The following is an 18,068-nucleotide window of genomic DNA, read 5'->3' as shown; positions in this document are numbered from 1 at the left end:
CAGATACGAAACGGTACACTTAAGGCCTGTTCACACAAATAACAATAACTATAATGATAACCATGTAAGCATCCAGACCCATGCACAGTAATGTTCTGTTTAATGTAAGTATGCTTGCAGTTTTTTCATCTTTCTTATTAAATACTCAAGTTCTTTAAACTCTAAAACTAAAGTTTTGAAAGTGATTCTAATGATATCAAAAAGTTTTAAGAACAGTTCTAATTCTTTAAAGGGGGGGGGGGGTGCTATTTCATGCACACTGAGTTTTTTTACTGTTAAAGAATTGGATTCCCATGCTAAACATGGACAAAGTTTCAAAAATTAAGTTGTACGTTTGAAGGAGTATTTTTGTTCCCAAAATACTCCTTCCGGTTTGTCACAAGTTTCGTAAAGTTTTTTTCGAGTATGGCTCTGTGTGACGTTAGATGGAGCGGAATTTCCTTATATGGGTCCTAAGGCACTTCTGCCGGAAGAGCGCGCGCTCCCGTATAGCGAGGCTGAGCAGCACAGACATTTCACTGATCAGAGCAATTCACTGATCAGAGCGAGAGCGTCGCGAAAAGTCACAAAAGAAGTGCGTTTTTGGTTGCCAGGGCAAGACAACCCTGCACAGATTACCAAAAAAAAAAAAAAAAAAAAAAAACAGCATTAAGGGACCAGTGGATGGAGTTTATTTTTACAGAGCATCAACGGAGTTGTGCAAGTGTTTGTGTTTGTTCCCTGCATTTCGAAGATGCTTGTTTTACAAACAAGGCCCAGTTTGACGACGGATTTGCGTATCGTTTATTTCTTAAGGATGATGCAATCCCTAGGAAAAAGGGTCACGATTGTGTGTTGGAACCGCATGCGGTGAGTAAAACTGCTTCAAATATCTCTGCCTCCTTGTTAGTGCGTCCCCTCCCATGCCAGAGACCCGGGTTCGAGCCCCGCTCGGAGCGAGTCGTTGCTGCTGCTGCTGCTGTCGTTCAGTTTCAGCCTCTGGATCTGATTCTGGATCATAAATAAATGGCTGAATCTGACTGTAAGCCATGGTTTGTTTTGGATGATGGGTTTTCCCTCACGGTAATGTCACAGCTTCCACATGCTCTCAACGCAAAAGCCTACTGGCGATCGTGATTCTTTAGCTCCGCCCACACGTCACGCCTCCAGTCGGTCGTGTTTTTCCGGGAAAAATCGGTACAGACTATCTTTCTGAATATAATAAAACTAAAGACTTTTTGGAGTTATGAAGGATGCAGTACTACTCTATATGTACTCAAGATTAACAGGATATTGAGTGAAAACGAGCATTTCACCCCCCCTTTAAGAATAGTGAAGTCCGCAACATAACTGCAATGATAATGACACAGAGAAACGATTTTCCAAGCAGATGAATGATAAAAACATTGACAGCCAATCTGAATCCAGTCCACTTTAAAGACATAGTGCATTTAAAAGATAGATGACAAAACTACTGCCTGTGCTTATAATAAACATAATGTTATTGAGAGCTGCAGTTAATGCTAATGTGTATTTCATTATAGTTATTGTTCTTGTTGTAACTGGACCTTTATGCAAATCAGGTAATAGCATAAATTACACAAAAGCCAGATTCATAGAAAGGAGGTGTGTTTGTGTTGAAAATAATGACAGTTACTTTTTTGCAGTATTTAGGGACTGGTTAAACTTGGTGGTTTTGCACCAAAATGCATAAATGGTTTAGTGAATTTGCTCCTCAAATCTTTATGTCATGATTTGGTCAGTGAACGGGATGGGTTCAGAGTTGTAATACTCACACCTGTCCTGCTCGGGTGGTTCCAGACAGTCACTCTCTGTGTCACTAGGGATGCGCCAGGGCTTCCTGACCGCCTGCAACTGCTGGTAAAACTCATCCTAGTAATACATATGATGGGAACAGAGATATAAATCATAACAATGGCAACCTGGCTTGATATCTGTTAAATGACACAATTAAACTAATTCATTTTGAAGGCTGAATGTAATTGTCCAAATGCTTTCAAAGACTGTGCCGAACATCCTTACTGGAAAAAAAATAAATAAATAAAAATAATAATTAAAACTAACCTAACCTCATTTTTTGGTCTCCCTATACTTGGTCAAACTGGTCTTTTGGCTGGTTTGGTGAAGTTGGGAAATTAGCTGGCTACCCAGCTTGAATCCAGCTTGACTAAGCTGGGAGACCATCTTGAACCAACTAAAACCAAATAAAGATGGTTTAAACAGCAACTTTATAAGAGTACACTGGATATATATAGCCTTTCAGTTGACACACTATCAACTAAATCCCACAAAACTTCATCAATTTCAAGAGAACATAATTTGCTTCAGTATTCAGGAAGTGTAATGATGTATCAGTGAATACTGCTGTGGACTGTGCAGAAAGGTGGCCATTTGAAAAGCAACAAAATCCCCTCTGAACTGGAAACCCAAGATGTAGAGAGGCAGTGAATGTGCATGTCAGGCCCATTCGTTCTACAGATGTTTTTATTTTCTTTCGAAATAAGTACACCTCTGGGTTGAATCCTCTGAGCCAACCTCTAATAAATAAATTTCCCCTGTTCACTTCTAAAGTCTTTTATGTGTTCTTATTTTTCAGTATTAAAGGTATCGTTGGTACATGCCAGACAGAAAGCGTTCATATATCGACGTCACATTTCAGTGCTAAATCGTTTATATGAAAACAGTAGTGAAGCACAAATCATCTGATCTCTTCCTGTAGATCCCAATCTGAACTGAATGAGATGTACAGGTGCATATTTCTTTTTTGTCATTCAGGAGTTGAACTGCTATAACTGGGTAGAATCAGAGCATGAGCAGTGCATTTATGTTTTCATAATCTCATCAGGCTCATAACAATATGAGCTTACAATATGATTCCTGTTTGTGGCTATTAAATACTTCAAAAGGACTTTGGATTGCATGCATGTGTACCTCTGTCAATGTGCTCCACAGACCTCCGTATAAATCCGTAGTGCTCAGGCCTGGCGGTGTGAGGATCGGTCTGGTTATCTGTCCCGTTGGTGTGACGGGTCTACTTCTAGAGCGCCTGTACACTCGGTCTTTGTTCCCTTGGGTTCCGGCAGTCAATGAGTGCATCATGAGACTATTGGGGGTCAAAGGTCTGCTGGGTAGCCGTGCTCCACTGGGGGTCTGGGCACGGCTGCTGGGGTTGCTGGGAGATGTCCGATCCATGACTAAGCTTGTGGGTTTAGTGTTGTGAAGGGGCAGGCCTGTGGTCCTTGTGGAAAGGCTGCTGGGAGACTGTGGTCTGGACGTCTGTCCGAGCACAGGCAGAGTGTTAGTGGTGTGGAAGAGGGGGGTTAAAAGCAAACTCCTATGAGGGCTATTTGGACTTCGGCTCAGCTTCCCTTGCTCTGCCAGCTTGGCCAAGTCCTTCTCCACCTCTGAAGAAATCAAGACAATAAAAGCAAAAAAATCACCAACTAGGGGACAATAATAGTCACAGCTTATAAACATTTTGGCATCGATTATGTGGGACATGACTAAATTTATAAATTGAGATGAATACATAGAGTATCCTCATTAATATCTTTTAACATATGTGACCCTGGACCACAAAAACAGTCTTAAGTGTCATTTAGATGATTTATACATCATCTGAAATGATGTATGATTGTTAGGATCTGACAATATTTGGCCGATTAGAAAATCTGGAATTTGAGGGCGCCAAAAAATCTAAATACTGAGAAAATCACCATTGAAGTTGTCCAAATGAATTCATCAAACTTCAAATTAAGTTTTGATATATTTACAGTAAGAAATTTACAAAATATCTTCATGGAAAATGATCTTTACTTAATATCCTGATAATTTCTTTGGCATAAAATTTGGACCCCTACAATGTTGGTATATATAATATAATATACCCCAATATACATATACATATACATATATATATATATATATATATATATATATATATATATATATATATATATATATATATATATATATATATATATATAGCTATATATAGCAACATTTAAACTGACTCATTCAAATTAATTATGAAATTAATTATGACTTAAAATCTTCATATGAGAAAGCGTTGACATTTTAGCCATTTTAGCCAAGCACGTTAGACTTTTGTTTGCTCAGCTATGAATCTATGTGTTCAATAATTTACAAATGTTTTAGTTATTCCCCAAAACTGTTGTACACTAATTTTTCCAGCTTTTCTTCTGATTCAACACACTAACAGCCTTAAAACACATCAGTGTATTGACATGGAGTATTGACTCACCACTCATAGATTCCCATTAACAAACCACCAAAAAGAAATTTCCTGAAGTTTTGCCGAGGTATTTTTTCAATATTTATTGTCAGATGTAAAGTGTAAATTGGAAGGCATGTTTACTTTGTACGATTACAAGAGTGATTAATATATCCTGCTTTATTTTTGTATATTTGTTTGCTTGGCAGCAAGTCAAATATATATATTTTTGTACATATGTTTTTATGAAAGTCTGTTGCACATTTTCAGATGGAACATCTTGACAGATCAAGCAGTGTTCAGTCTGAGAGGAAATAAGGATTCGGAGGAAACAAGATGTGACATATTATAAATAGTATGTTCAATTGTGATATGTGTTTCAGACACCTTGACTACTTGACTTGTAAGCAAACAGTCCTTTCTCCAAAGAAACCTTATGATACTTTTCAATATTAAACACACGCACGTTGTCCAGATTAATAATGTAATAGTGCAAATGCTCAATGCTATGTCATTTTCCATAACAAAGCTCTTATTCCCCTTTACAAAAACTATTCCAGATTGTTGTATATACAGTTAATTGTGGGAATGGATAATTGTTTTGTCTGTAGTCAACCATAACCTTATTTAGAAGGCATACAGGAACTTATCCCAGCTCCTTCTCAGCTGTGACAGAAAGGATTTGTTGTGAAATTATTATACAGACATAGATCATTTGTGATGATGGCAAACCATACCAGATAAAGACAATGAAAACCAAATGAATGATTTGTTTTTTTGTTTGTTTTGTGTACCAGTGTCTAAAATTTCCCACATTTATATTTATAATATTTATAAGAGTATGCAATTGAGCTTAGGGGTCATAATGAGTCAGTGCTGGAGGCTGAGAACATAGGAGCCACAGTTATGTTCACCGTAAACACCACACATACTTGAACAATCATTCATCATGGACAGAAGGTTTTAACTTGATGATGAACTACGAATTTCCTGAAATTCCTGGTCCTACAAAATAGATAAGAGTATTACTTCTAATGAAAGATATGGTCAGAAGAGACACATTGCTGTTTACACAAGGTATTAAGATGTCTCAAAGGAATTTGTTCTGAACACTTGTGATTGAATTTTTAAGGAATGTGTCTCTGATTTCACTGCATACAAGTATATCGACCTTCGTCAGGGTGTCTAAGAACTTGGTCAGTGCTAATCTTATATGCAGGCACTGGACTAAAAATACATTCAATCAGTTATCACTCCAAAAATGAATTCAATGGGTATTCTTGTTTGCTATTGGATAAAAAACAATATCACATTAGACCACATAAATTCCAAAATTACATTCCCCTAACATTCAACTTCCAAAAGTTTATTGTCCTTTGCCATGTTACATTCATCAAATGCTGTATTAAAAAAACACATAAGTTGCATTGATAAAAACACTAACACTGACAAGCTACGCAATATCGTGGTCATAATCAAATGTGATTCATCTAATGAACCATGCCGCCATTTCCCTTCCACCAGAATACAAATAAAGGCTCGTACAAGCACAGGTTAATAAAGCCAGACAAAGACTGTACCAACTGCGACAGTTGAGCAAATGCAGGGTGTCACAACCAATCCTAAAAACTTTCTATTCAGGGACCATAGAAAGTGTATTGATGGGAACAGCTCCAGTCAAGACTGCAAAGCCCTGCAGAGAGTTGCGAATCTCGGGGCTGCTCTTCCCTCACTGCAGGACATCTACCTCAAAATGCTGCAAAAGCAGAGCTGTTAAAATCATCAAGGACTCCAACCAACCTAGTAACTGTCTTTTCACTTTGCTGCCATCTGGTAAGCGCTTTAAATGCAATGAAAGGTCAAATTTCAATTTGTATAAATCATATTTTAAAATGTTGCACTCTACATATTTTAGTCTGGTATTATAGTTTGGGAAAATTTCAACAAGTGAATATGAACATGAATATGAAGTTTATGTCACAGTAACACTAATATAAATTCATTAGAATGAGATTATATGCTGCATTAAACCGCGTCAGCATCACAATTCAAGGCTTATTCCTCACAGCGCATCTTCTTCCAAAAATGAAAAGTAGTTGAGATGAACTTGAATCTTTCTTGTATATGGAGGTGATTCAGAAATTTACATTTACATGCATCTCAAGCCTGTTTTTGTGTAGATGATTATCGTATAGCACAATTAGTGTTTTTTTTTTGTTAAATGTGAGCCAATATAATCAAAATTAAAAGAACCGAAGACTTCAAATACTTCAGTCTGTGTGCATTGAATTTATTTAAAACACGAGTTTTACAATTTGAGTTGAATGACTGAAATAAAATAACTTTCTAACGACATTATAATTTACTGAGAAGCTCCTCTACATACTCAAGGCTGATCTTTTATTTTGCAGAATTTTCTCTCTGCTGCCCTGAGTTTGGTCCGAAGGACATTGTTTAAATGTACTAAATAAATGGTCAGAGATATGTAGGGGTTCTAAATTAGTCTGTAAATTAAGTCAAGATGGTTGCCTGATTTGTGCATGCTTGTAGTGGTATATCATTTGAGATCAAATGACGCAAGGAGTGAATGGATGTCTGTAGCATAAGGCTTGTCCAGATGAATGCTGAAGCCGCCAAAGACTAAAAGTCTTGCAACCTTATTGATTCCCAACTTTCTCCATACATTTATGCACATTCAAAATGTTCATCTCACAGAGGAAGAGAGAGAGTGAGAGATCTGAGGAATTCCAGCTAGCTGAAAGTAATGCTTTATTTATTCAAAAGTGTCAGAAAGCTTTTCTTTGCCATTAAAAAAAAAAAACACCCAACAATTTTGTCCTTTGGGCATAAGTCAAACTCTTAAATTCCTAAAACAAAACAACACAGCTTGATCGTAAATTAAAAAGAGTCTTGAGGATTTAGTTGACCACATAATTGAGGTAATAATGAGATAAAAGAAGAAGCCTGGCTTTCAACACTGAGAACATTAACAGCTAATAAAAGCATGAAAGGGGTAAATTAGGCTGTTGAATAATGCCTAATGCCTGGTCCTATGGGGATGACTTTGTTCAGATATAACTCAACAGTCCAATGGCTTTAAATCAATGCCATCTGGGAGCAGAGGCGACTTTTCATCCAAAATTATGTTGGAATAAGCTTTCCATTGACTGAGTCATGGAATAACAAGCACACTTGATACAAATATTTAAACACTTCCCACATATACGTTCATGTAGCTGTTTATTGTTTATAGCGAGAAATTTGAGAATAATCTCATTCCAATTCCAAAATCCAATTTATACACTGACCACAATTATAAACACAACACTTCTGTTTTTGCCCCCATTTTTCATGAGCAGAACTCAAAGATCTAAGACTTATGCACACAAAAGGCCTATTTTTCTCAAATATTGTTCACAAATCTGTCTAAATCTGTGTTAGTGAGCACTTCTCCTTTGCGGAGATAATCCATCCACCTCACAGGTGTGGCATATCAAGATGCTGATTAGACAGCATGATTATTGCACAGGTGTGCCTTAGGCCGGCCACAATAAAAGGCCACTCTAAAATGTGCAGTTTTATCACACAGCACAATGCCACAGATGTTGCAAGTTTTGCGGCAGCGTGCGATTGTCAAGTTGACTGCAGGAATGTCGACCAGAGCTGTTTCCCTTGAGTTGAATATTTATTTTTCTACCATAAGCTGTCTCCAAAGATCTTTCAGAGAATTTGGTAGTGCTGTACATCCAACCAGCCTCACAACCGCAGACCACGTGTAACCACACCATTCCAGGACCTCCACATCCAGCATCTTCACCTCCAAGATCATCTGAGACCAGCCACCCAGACAGCTGCTGCAACAATCGGTTTGCATAACCGAAGAATTTCTGCACAAACCCCATGGTGGTAGGGTTATGTTACGGGCAGGCATATGTTATTAACAATGAACACAAGTGCATTTTATTGATGGCATTTTGAATGCACAGAGATACCGTGACCTGAGATCCTGAGGCCCATTGTTGTGGCATTAATCTAAGACCATCACCACATGTTGCAGCAATATAATGCACGGCCCCATGTTCTAAAGATGTGTACACAATTCCTGGAAGCTGAATACATCCCAGGTCTTGCATGGCCAGCATACTCACCGGACACTGAGCATGTTTGGGATGCTCTGGATCTGCATATTCAACAGCATGTTCTAGTTCCTTCCAACATCCAGAAACTTTGCACAACCATTGAAGAGGAGTGGACCAACATTCCACAGGCCACAATCAACAACCTGATCAACTCTATGCGAAGGAGTTGTGTTGCATTGCGTGAGGCAAATGGTGGTCACACCCGACACTGGCTGGTTTTCGGAACCCCCCCCCCCCCTCCTTTTTTTTTGGTCCTGTTCTGTTTACCCTAGGGGGGTTATCACTGCTCTCCTTGCTCTAATCCATGTAAGGCTGCATGGATGCACAAGGAGTTCTTGCCCACAACAGAAACATACAGCCAGTATGCTAATTGTCAATCATCATTGATGATAGTGGTCCTGACAGGATTAATTTCTTTAATTGCTAATTGTTTATTTGTCTTCATTGAGCATAATTTTATTTATTTATTTAGGCTATTATTAGCTTTTTTGTGATTTTAACACTGGTAACAAGAATTATTAATTATATTAAAATAACTATATTATGATATATATATATCATAATATATATATATATATATATATATATATATATATATATATATATATATATATATATATATATATATATATATATATATATATATATATATATATAAAATCTAGGTGAAACATCAAAAACATCAAGTCACACAGCTGTTGCCCTGATGAGTAGTGAGAGTGCCCTTCTTAAATACTTAATATGTTTCAAATGTATTTGGTGTACAACAGCGAACTGAAATAAAAAGCAGTACATGCGTTAACAAACAACTGAGCAACACATGTTGGAGTCCTTGGTGCTGTTTGTGCCGTTGGTTTTGTCCAATGCTTTCAAGTGGTCACCAAACGAATGAGCATCACATACACACACACACACAACATACAACAAAGGTCTGTGAGATCAAACCACCAGCTGAGTTTGATCATCTACAGACAGAGATTTGTCACTTCACAGTGACGCTAACAAGCTAGTGTGGTGCTGGAATTAGCAAGTGAATCAAAGATGGTCACCATTTTTCACAACGTATTTTATTAGGTGAGTCCGCTTTTAATTAGCCAATCAGACACCTTCATCCCTATATACGCAGGCAGACTTTGACATGTGTGGCCTTTGACAGTGTCAGGATGTAATGGAAAGGTGGCCTGTTTTATATGCATGTTGGTGTCTGTGTGTTAAAAACCTACCAGCAAGATGTTTGCCCATGTTCTCCAGTTCTTTGGAGAAAAGCGAGTCCTGGAGTTGCAGAGCACGTCTGGACATCTGGGGACTCGTGCCTCTGATCGGCTTCACATCCAATGCCCAGACAGGGTGACGCTATAACACACACATATGCACATTCACACACAAGAAACAGAGAGTCGCATTAGCTTTGAATTTGACTCCTTTTTTATCTACTACTTATGGTTATAACATTGTACCATATCTGTTATAATGAGAGCAAATTAATTTTTAAGAGAAATTAGAAAAACTCTGAAAACCACAGTTCTTTAGTGTTAAAGAATATATGGCGACAAGGACAGAACTTTTATTTGTGAACACTGCGCCAGATGTTCAGTAGTGATTATGGGATTTTGAAGTAACAGTCAGTAAACTCTAAGGATCCAAGAACAGATGACAACTGGTTTGTGGGATTCGAAATTCTAAATGTAACAGCAGGATGCTTAACCCCAATCATATCACCATAGACAAAGACAACAAAAAGAATTACAGATGAATATTCTTATTTTTCTTAACCTCCACATATTAACAACAGCATTAGGTGTTGAATTTCAAGTGTACAAAAAGCTTAAAAACATTTAGCTAAGCTAGCAGGCTAACTGGTTCTGTGTAACTGTGTGTCATGTGCTATTAAACATTCTCTTGTTGTTGATGTTTTTTTTTTTTTTTGATAAAGTAAGACATGGTGAACTGTAATACTCAATTTTGACTTTTATCATCATTAAAATAACAAAAAATATTTAATAAATTAAAATGAATAGCGTACTTTGTGAATGATGGGTGTTCAAAGCCTTAACATGCCAACTGGCTAAAGAAAAGCGTGAAGAACAATTTCAGAGAAAATGAAAACTTTTGTATAAAACGAATGCTAGGCTAGCAAGCTGCTACCTACTGCAAACAATATAAGCTTTGGTAAAGCATTACATAAAGCAATATGTTCCCTACTAAACAACAGCATTAAGTCAAAACCTTGTAAGATCATCTCGCATTCATAAGCATCATCATACATCTTGATAATTTTTCTATGTCATCTAGAGCTTGTACACATTATTGGTGTAGACTTGTGAAGAGGTTACTGAATAACCCCTATCAATATTTCTACTCATTGCAGTTGTGACTGAAAGTCATGTCAGTATTGAATGCAGTAAGTATTGTGTATAATATTTTTATTTTGTAAAAAAAATATCTTATTGCCTTTAATAAATTAAATGACTAGGAACACTGTCCAACAAGTGACCTTGGACATTGCCTTTTTTTCAAGCTGTTTACACTTGCTGATACATTTGTACTACTGCCAATTTCCATTGCACAAGTGCTGAAAAGTATTTATAAATATTATCATCTAAATCAGGAAGAAACAGCTAAACTATTAATTGTTCACTAGTAATGGTGGCGGACAAATCTACATAATAAAGCAACCCGTTCTCATCAGTCTGCGTATAAATAACACGACTTTACACTTTCTAGTTGCGTGTAATGCAAATGGCATTTTTGCGTGCATATGATACGCCAATCCTTTACATTAATTTCGGTGGAGAGCAGATGCGTCCAAATAACACGCATCAAATTCAGCGGCAGTGACGTCACCAGCGAGGCCCGTCCAGTCCACCTGATGCGCGTACACCTTCAAACAGGTAAGCAAGGGTAACCATCTTTTTTTCTTCTTCTTCTCTTAATGATATCACAAGGTTAACCGTATTGTTTTAATTATTTCAGTATTCCTGCATCACGGTAGACAGGGTCGTGTGTTAAAAGGGCAGCGTATGCTCAAATTATGGGACAGTGGGCTGCTCAGCTAGCATAGTATCATAGTAACCATACCATAGTAACCATAGTTTTACTGTGATAAAGACATCACAGTTGTATCTCGATTGACTGAACATCTGCTTCAAAACTCCATTTAGAATTTTAGACTCAGTTTACATTATAAAGCCTCAAGATGTTGACCTCTAAATGTAACTGTATTTTTAACATCATATAAACACAAAAAAAGGGCAAAACTATATATATATATATATATATATATATATATATATATATATATATATATATATATATATATATATATATATATATATATATATATATGACAAATAAATGACAGTCTGCAGACAGACAGACAGAATCACACACACACACTCACACACAAGCATTTGTCTCCCAACACACTAACAAGATAAACAACAATGGAAGAATATACTGTTGTACCCCAATAACCTAAGCTACATACATATAAACAAAGCTATATCTGTGATTCTGGCTTCCTGGCCCATAATGCACTATTAATTTAAACAGCGCAAAGTCAGGTCATTTCCATACATACAAATGGAGGACAAGCATTCAAACACACACTCATTTTAACTCTATTCTCCAAACCCTTTTGACACACAGCCCTCAAAGCAACAATTTTCCGGGAAGAAAACGCTTCCCTCACAAATGTTTTGATATTTCTCGATAGACAAGCATCTACATTTACAGTAACAACAAATAAATATGAATGACAGTTAACAGAAACAATTTCATAAACGACGAGGCTGCTGTTAAGAGATCCATGTCAGTGTTAATATTCAAGGATGATTCATTTCTGATTCTGTCCTACTGACTCAATCCGTTCTCTTGAGGTTTATTGGTTCCACTTAGCTCCATCATTGACTATACAAACCCATAACAGATCTTAGATATTTGCAAACTGAAGCAATACTTGGGAAATGCAATGCTGTTTTCTTCAGCACGACTTCGGTTTAGAGTGACATTTGTCTTTATTGATTGTGATATGTTCATGTGACTTGGAAGAGAATGAGTCAAAGTAGTTTCAACAAATCAGGTTCCTGTGAGCAAATCAGAGACAAGCTGTTTAACGGCCAAACAAAACAGCTGTTTTATGTTTGCAACGAGAAATTGTGGATTAAGAGCAAACCGACTGGTCCACCAAAGCTTGCAACCACTTTTAAAGGGGCTTCTGTCCACTCACAAGCATGGTTTCAATTGCTTCAGAAATTAAATCCAGATTGAGAATAAATACTGCATGAGACCACTCAGCAACTGTTTGAATTTTAAGTACTCACACTGTGCTTGTGCACCCTTATTCAGAACACTAGGCCGAGCCACTGGTGACCGATTTACTATTCACCTCAATCCTCACAGGAAAATCTGAACACTTCACTCTCAAAGTCCAATAATCAAGCTAATAAAGCTACAGAGTTTCTTTTACAAACATAAAACATAATTATAATAGTTCAGAAAAGTCCAGGGCCCGGTTCCCCAAAACGTTCTTATTTCTAAGTAGTTTTTAACCTATTCCTTAACCTCTCTCTTAACCTTATGGCACGATTCCCGACACGTTCTTACGCTAAGTATATCTTCTGTAAGTCACACTTTCATAAGGTTGGTCTGGACCATTCGTAAGCTCTCTCTTAGCGTTGTTTGAGCTCAAGATGCTACTGTACAGCAGTCTTTAGAAATCAGCGCAGCGAAGTACAAGTCAAACTATGGTATGTTGACAATGTTGTGGCTCAACAATGATTTTATGTTATTTTTTAAGACTCATAATAAATTATGTTCGCAATGGATACAGGCCCATTTATGAAGTTGACTTTATGTGGTATCAGAACTAAATAAATGGGTAATCATGGTTGTGTCCAGTAAGGGACCAACTATAGCAGCGATCCAACGTGTCCTTGTATTGAATCAAAGACGGAGCCGGACGCGGAGCTGTTTAGTCGATGTCAATTTTTTTATTCGGCAAAACTTAACCCCTTTTGACATTTTGCCTGACGTGGCTATATAAAAAAAAATCGTCTCCCAAGACAACTCATTATGGAGCTACAGGACCTTCTCAGACCCGCACTTGCCAGGCAAACATGGTAGAATTTTGCTTTAAGCCCCGAAGCCCAGCGCTATGTTTTTTTTTTGTTTTTTGTTTTGCTACAGAGAGCTTCATCGAGGTCGTGGGAGAGGGCTACGGTCTAATCAAGACCTCGGTGTGGAGGTGCGTCAGCACTGTCACCAACGCCATTCTGCGCCATGCCGGGGATTACATCTGTCTCTCTCTGTTCATTATAGATAGGTTTGCTTTTTATTAAAAACATAAACCAATTGCAATCAATACCGCATTAAACAGAAGTAACTGCAGCTGCTTGCCAATCAATTCTGATTGTGAAGTACCTTACCATTAATATAAAAGTGTATTATATCATTTTTAAAAGTTAAACCCATGTCAAGAAGCGACACAAGTGGCACAAAGGGATAATGAGGGTGGATGATTAGCGAGGGATACCCTGTCATGATTCTGCCCTCGTGTCATTGATTTTTCCTAGTCTTGAGGCAGGATCATGGCAGACCCGTGTTTTGTGAACAAGCACATGGCCTTGTCTTTGGGCCATGTGCTTGTGTTGTCTCGTTCCCTTGCCCCGCCCCCCCTTGTTATCCTTGTCTTGTTGTGATTGCCTTATCTGTGCCACCTGTTGTCTCTTGATTAGTTCCCCTATTTAGATCCCCTAGTGTGCTCTGTCTTTTGTCGGTTCACTGTTCCTCACCGGTGATTGTGATTTGTACCTGTACCTCAATTGTGAGTGTTTCTCAGATGTGTTCCTACCTGTCAGCCTCGTGAAAGAAGTATTCCCCTTTGTGAGATTGTATCCTGTATAGCCGTGAGTGTTATTTGTAGTTAGTGTTCTCCTGTCTTGAGTCTTTGTTAATCTCGTCTAGTCAGTCTATTTAGTATTTGCTGTATCTGCCCTAGTCCTGTTTTCCCCCTCGTGGGTTTTGTTTTCCCCTTTTTGTGAATAAACCCCTTGTTTTGTGATTCCCTGTCTGCACTTGAGTTCCTCCCTTGCCTAACCCTGACAGAATGAACCGACCAAGATGGAACTCAGCAGACAGGAGGCAATGCTGGATGTCATCAGCCAGCAAGCGAGATGGTTTTGAGGGCTCTCGCCTAGTGGTGTTCCGGAGGACCAGGGGAGGTCGTTCCGGAGCAAGCGGTCGAGAGGAGGAGCCACAGAGGTCCCCTCCACCTACCCAGCTGCCAACGATTCCAGAGGGTCGTATCCTGGCCGTGGCCACTCTGGGGGATCAGGCACATCCCTCACCGAGCCCTGAGGTGCCTCCCACACCCGTCGGTCTCCCCGGGAAGCGAGGGAGACGGTTTTCGTGGGAGTCTGCCTCGGAATCGTCGGCGTCGGAGTCAGCCCTGCCAGAGACCGAACTCCCCCAACCCGTCCCTGACCCAGCGGTGACCTCTGCACCACGGCCAAGGAGGAAGAGGAGGAGGAAGGGGTCTTCCGGTCCTGCGACTTCGTCTCCTCCTGCAGTGGTGAGCGTGCCCGAGTCAGCAGCGGAGAGCGCTGGCGTGCCCGAGCCAGCAGCGGAGAGCGCTGGCGTGCCCGAGCCAGCAGCGGAGAGCTGTATTCAAGTCTGCAGTCGTGAGAGCGGAGGAGAGAGCCGCGGCCGACTCTGCAGCAGAAACTTTAGTACAGTCTGTCTCCTCTCGTAAGGAGATGCCACTTATCCTAGCTGCTAAAGCCTTCTCAGAGTATTTGTCCCGTCTTGTCCAGATTCTAGAAGCCCCAGTCAGTCCTGTCTTGTCCCCAGACCCTGTCCCCAGAAGTCCCCCGTGTCCAGCCGTTGTTGTCCCCCCGTGTCCAGCCGTTGTTGTCCCCCCGTGTCCAGCCGTTGTTGTCTCCCCGTGTCCAGCCGTTGTTGTCTCCCCGTGTCCAGCCGTTGTTGTCTCCCCGTGTCCTGTAGATGTTGTCTCCCCGTGCCCTGTTGATGTAGTCGCCCCGCGTCCTGTTGATGTTGCCCCGCGTCCCGTAAGTGTTGCCCCGCGTCCTGTGTCTGCCCCTGTCAGGTCCTCTGTCAGTTGTCCAGAGACCTCTCCCCACCCCTCTCCGCCCAGACCTGCCCGGACCCCTCGTCGTCAGCCTTCGTCCCGTCCTCCTAAAACTCCTGCCCCACCCACTCACCCTGGTCTGTCCCCCATGAACTTTGTGGTCCCACCCCCTCCCCTTCCCTGTTTGTTTTTTTTTTGATATGTCACCCTAACCCTGCCATTGTGTATTCATGTTTGCCTTTGTTATTATTTGTCATGTCTTGTTGGTTTGTGTCTGTGTCCCAGTCTGTCATGTCAGTCATGTCCCGTGTTTGATGTTCCCTTGAGGAGCGTCTGGAAGCCGCTCCTTAAGGGAGGGGTTCTGTCATGATTCTGCCCTCGTGTCATTGATTTTTCCTAGTCTTGAGGCAGGATTATGGCAGACCCGTGTTTTGTGTACAAGCATATGGCCTTGTCTTTGGGCCATGTGCTTGTGTTGTCTCGTTCCCTTGCCCCGCCCCCCCTTGTTATCCTTGTCTTGTTGTGATTGCCTTATCTGTGCCACCTGTTGTCTCTTGATTAGTTCCCCTATTTAGATCCCCTAGTGTGCTCTGTCTTTTGTCGGTTCACTGTTCCTCACCTGTGATTGTGATTTGTACCTGTACCTCAATTGTGAGTGTTTCTCAGATGTGTTCCTACCTGTCAGCCTCGTGAAAGAAGTATTCCCCTTTGTGAGATTGTATCCTGTATAGCCGTGAGTGTTATTTGTAGTTAGTGTTCTCCTGTCTTGAGTCTTTGTTAATCTCGTCTAGTCAGTCTATTTAGTATTTGCTGTATCTGCCCTAGTCCTGTTTTCCCCCTCGTGGGTTTTGTTTTCCCCTTATTGTGAATAAACCACTTGTTTTGTGATTCCCTGTCTGCACTTGAGGTCCTCCCTTGCCTAACCCTGACATACCCGATTCGTCTAACCGTCAAAACATATCGTATGAACATATTACTGACCATTTGATAATTTAATTTATAATCTATATTCTACTGATAACTTAAACTATGTTAAAATGAATGTTACCGTAATAATTTGAGGAATGTTTCATTTGCATAGAACGTGTTGTCTTTCTTAACGCTGTATTGCACCTTCACGTGGAGAAATCGAGTGGAAAATCGATTCATGAGCAATCGATGCCAACTAATTCAGCACCTTCACTTTGGACAGTGCTCTTGTAACGTTGGACGTAAGAGGCAGCGTGCTAAGAAGCTTCCTAAGGGACACTTTGGGGCACACACTTAGGAACATAAACAACTTTGGTAAGATATATCTTTCGAGGTCTTCTTAGCGCGCTAAGAGTGAGCGTTTCAGTTTAATAAGAAATAATTGAAGTCACATAAATCACGGTTTACACAACTCACTTATATTACTGCTCATTTATATCACATTCCTCACTTACACTACACTGCTTACTTAAATTACTCACTTATATTACACTGCTCCCTACTATCCATATGCATCTTTGCTCTTTCGTGTTTTTTACCGAGAAATGAAGATCTTAAAGGCAGCTGAGCAGCACTTAATCTTCTCGAACACCATCTCTACAGAAGCTTGAATGACAAAGAGGGAGCCCTAAGAGTAGATGCTTCTCCCATTGAGAGATGGCAAATTAGTCTCTTCAACAGGGGGCATCTTCTCATATACATACTCATGCATCCCTTCAACATTAGCATTAATAGTATGTCAGAATCTATAGATGTGTGAGGAAAAATCTTTTTCTAAGCCTTCTTAAAGGGGGGGTGAAATGCTCGTTTTCACTCAATATCCTGTTAATCTTGAGTACCTATAGAGTAGTACTGCATCCTTCATAACTCCAAAAAGTCTTTTTTTATTATATTTATAAGAGAAAGATAGTCTGTACCGATTTTTCCCAGAAAAACACGAGCGCCTAGAGGCGTGACGTGTGGGCGGAGCTAAAGAATCACGAGCGCCAGTAGGCTTTTGAGTTGAGAGCGTTTGGAAGCTGTGACACAGATCCAGAGGCTGAAATTTAACAAGAGCAGCATCAGCAAAGGCGGTATGCTATGTGGTATGTACTGAAACTGTATATATTTGCTTAGCGGTTTTGGAAAATGACTAAGTTCCACTTTATGTGTTTTTTTTTTTTTTTTTTTAAGCTGTACATGTGGAAAGTGCAGTTTGATGACAACATCGCATGTTGTTTACTTGATGTGCTTACGCGCCGATAGCTAAGTTAACAACACAGAGATATTTGAAGCAGTTTTACTCACCGCATGCGGTTCCAACACACGATCGTAACCCTTTTTAGTTGGGACTGCATTATCCTTAAGAAATAAACGATGTGCAAATCCGAATCTTCGAAATGCAGGGAACAAACAAAAACACTTGCACAACTCCGTTGACGCTCTGTAAAAATAAAAATAAACTCCATCCACTGGTCCCTTAATGCTGTTTCTCTTTTGGTAATCTGTGCAGGGTTGTCTTGCCCTGGCAACCATAAACACACTTCTTTTGTGACTTTTCGTGATGCTCTCGCTCTGATCAGGCTGTGCTCAGCCTCTCAGTGCTCTGCTATACAGGAGCGCGCGCTCTTCCGGCAGAAGTGCCTTAGGACCCATATAA

General features: G+C 39.8%; 1 protein-coding gene across 1 annotated transcript in view; it reads right to left on the bottom strand.

Moving 5' to 3' along the window:
• LOC113082039 (uncharacterized protein C8orf34 homolog) overlaps positions 1–18,068 on the bottom strand; it is a 73,966-nt gene that overhangs the window by 3,999 nt on the left and 51,899 nt on the right. Inside the window, exons 11-13 of the mRNA XM_026253963.1 lie at positions 9,597–9,726; positions 2,932–3,404; positions 1,776–1,872 (exon numbers count right to left, since the gene is read on the bottom strand). Coding sequence (XP_026109748.1) covers positions 1,776–1,872; positions 2,932–3,404; positions 9,597–9,726 — 700 coding nt within the window. The remainder of the gene's footprint in view (positions 1–1,775; positions 1,873–2,931; positions 3,405–9,596; positions 9,727–18,068) is intronic.

Source organism: Carassius auratus, unplaced genomic scaffold, assembly GCF_003368295.1.
Source record: "Carassius auratus strain Wakin unplaced genomic scaffold, ASM336829v1 scaf_tig00035628, whole genome shotgun sequence".
Taxonomy (NCBI): Eukaryota; Metazoa; Chordata; class Actinopteri; order Cypriniformes; family Cyprinidae; genus Carassius; species Carassius auratus.
This window is presented reverse-complemented; position numbering and strand designations above follow the sequence as displayed.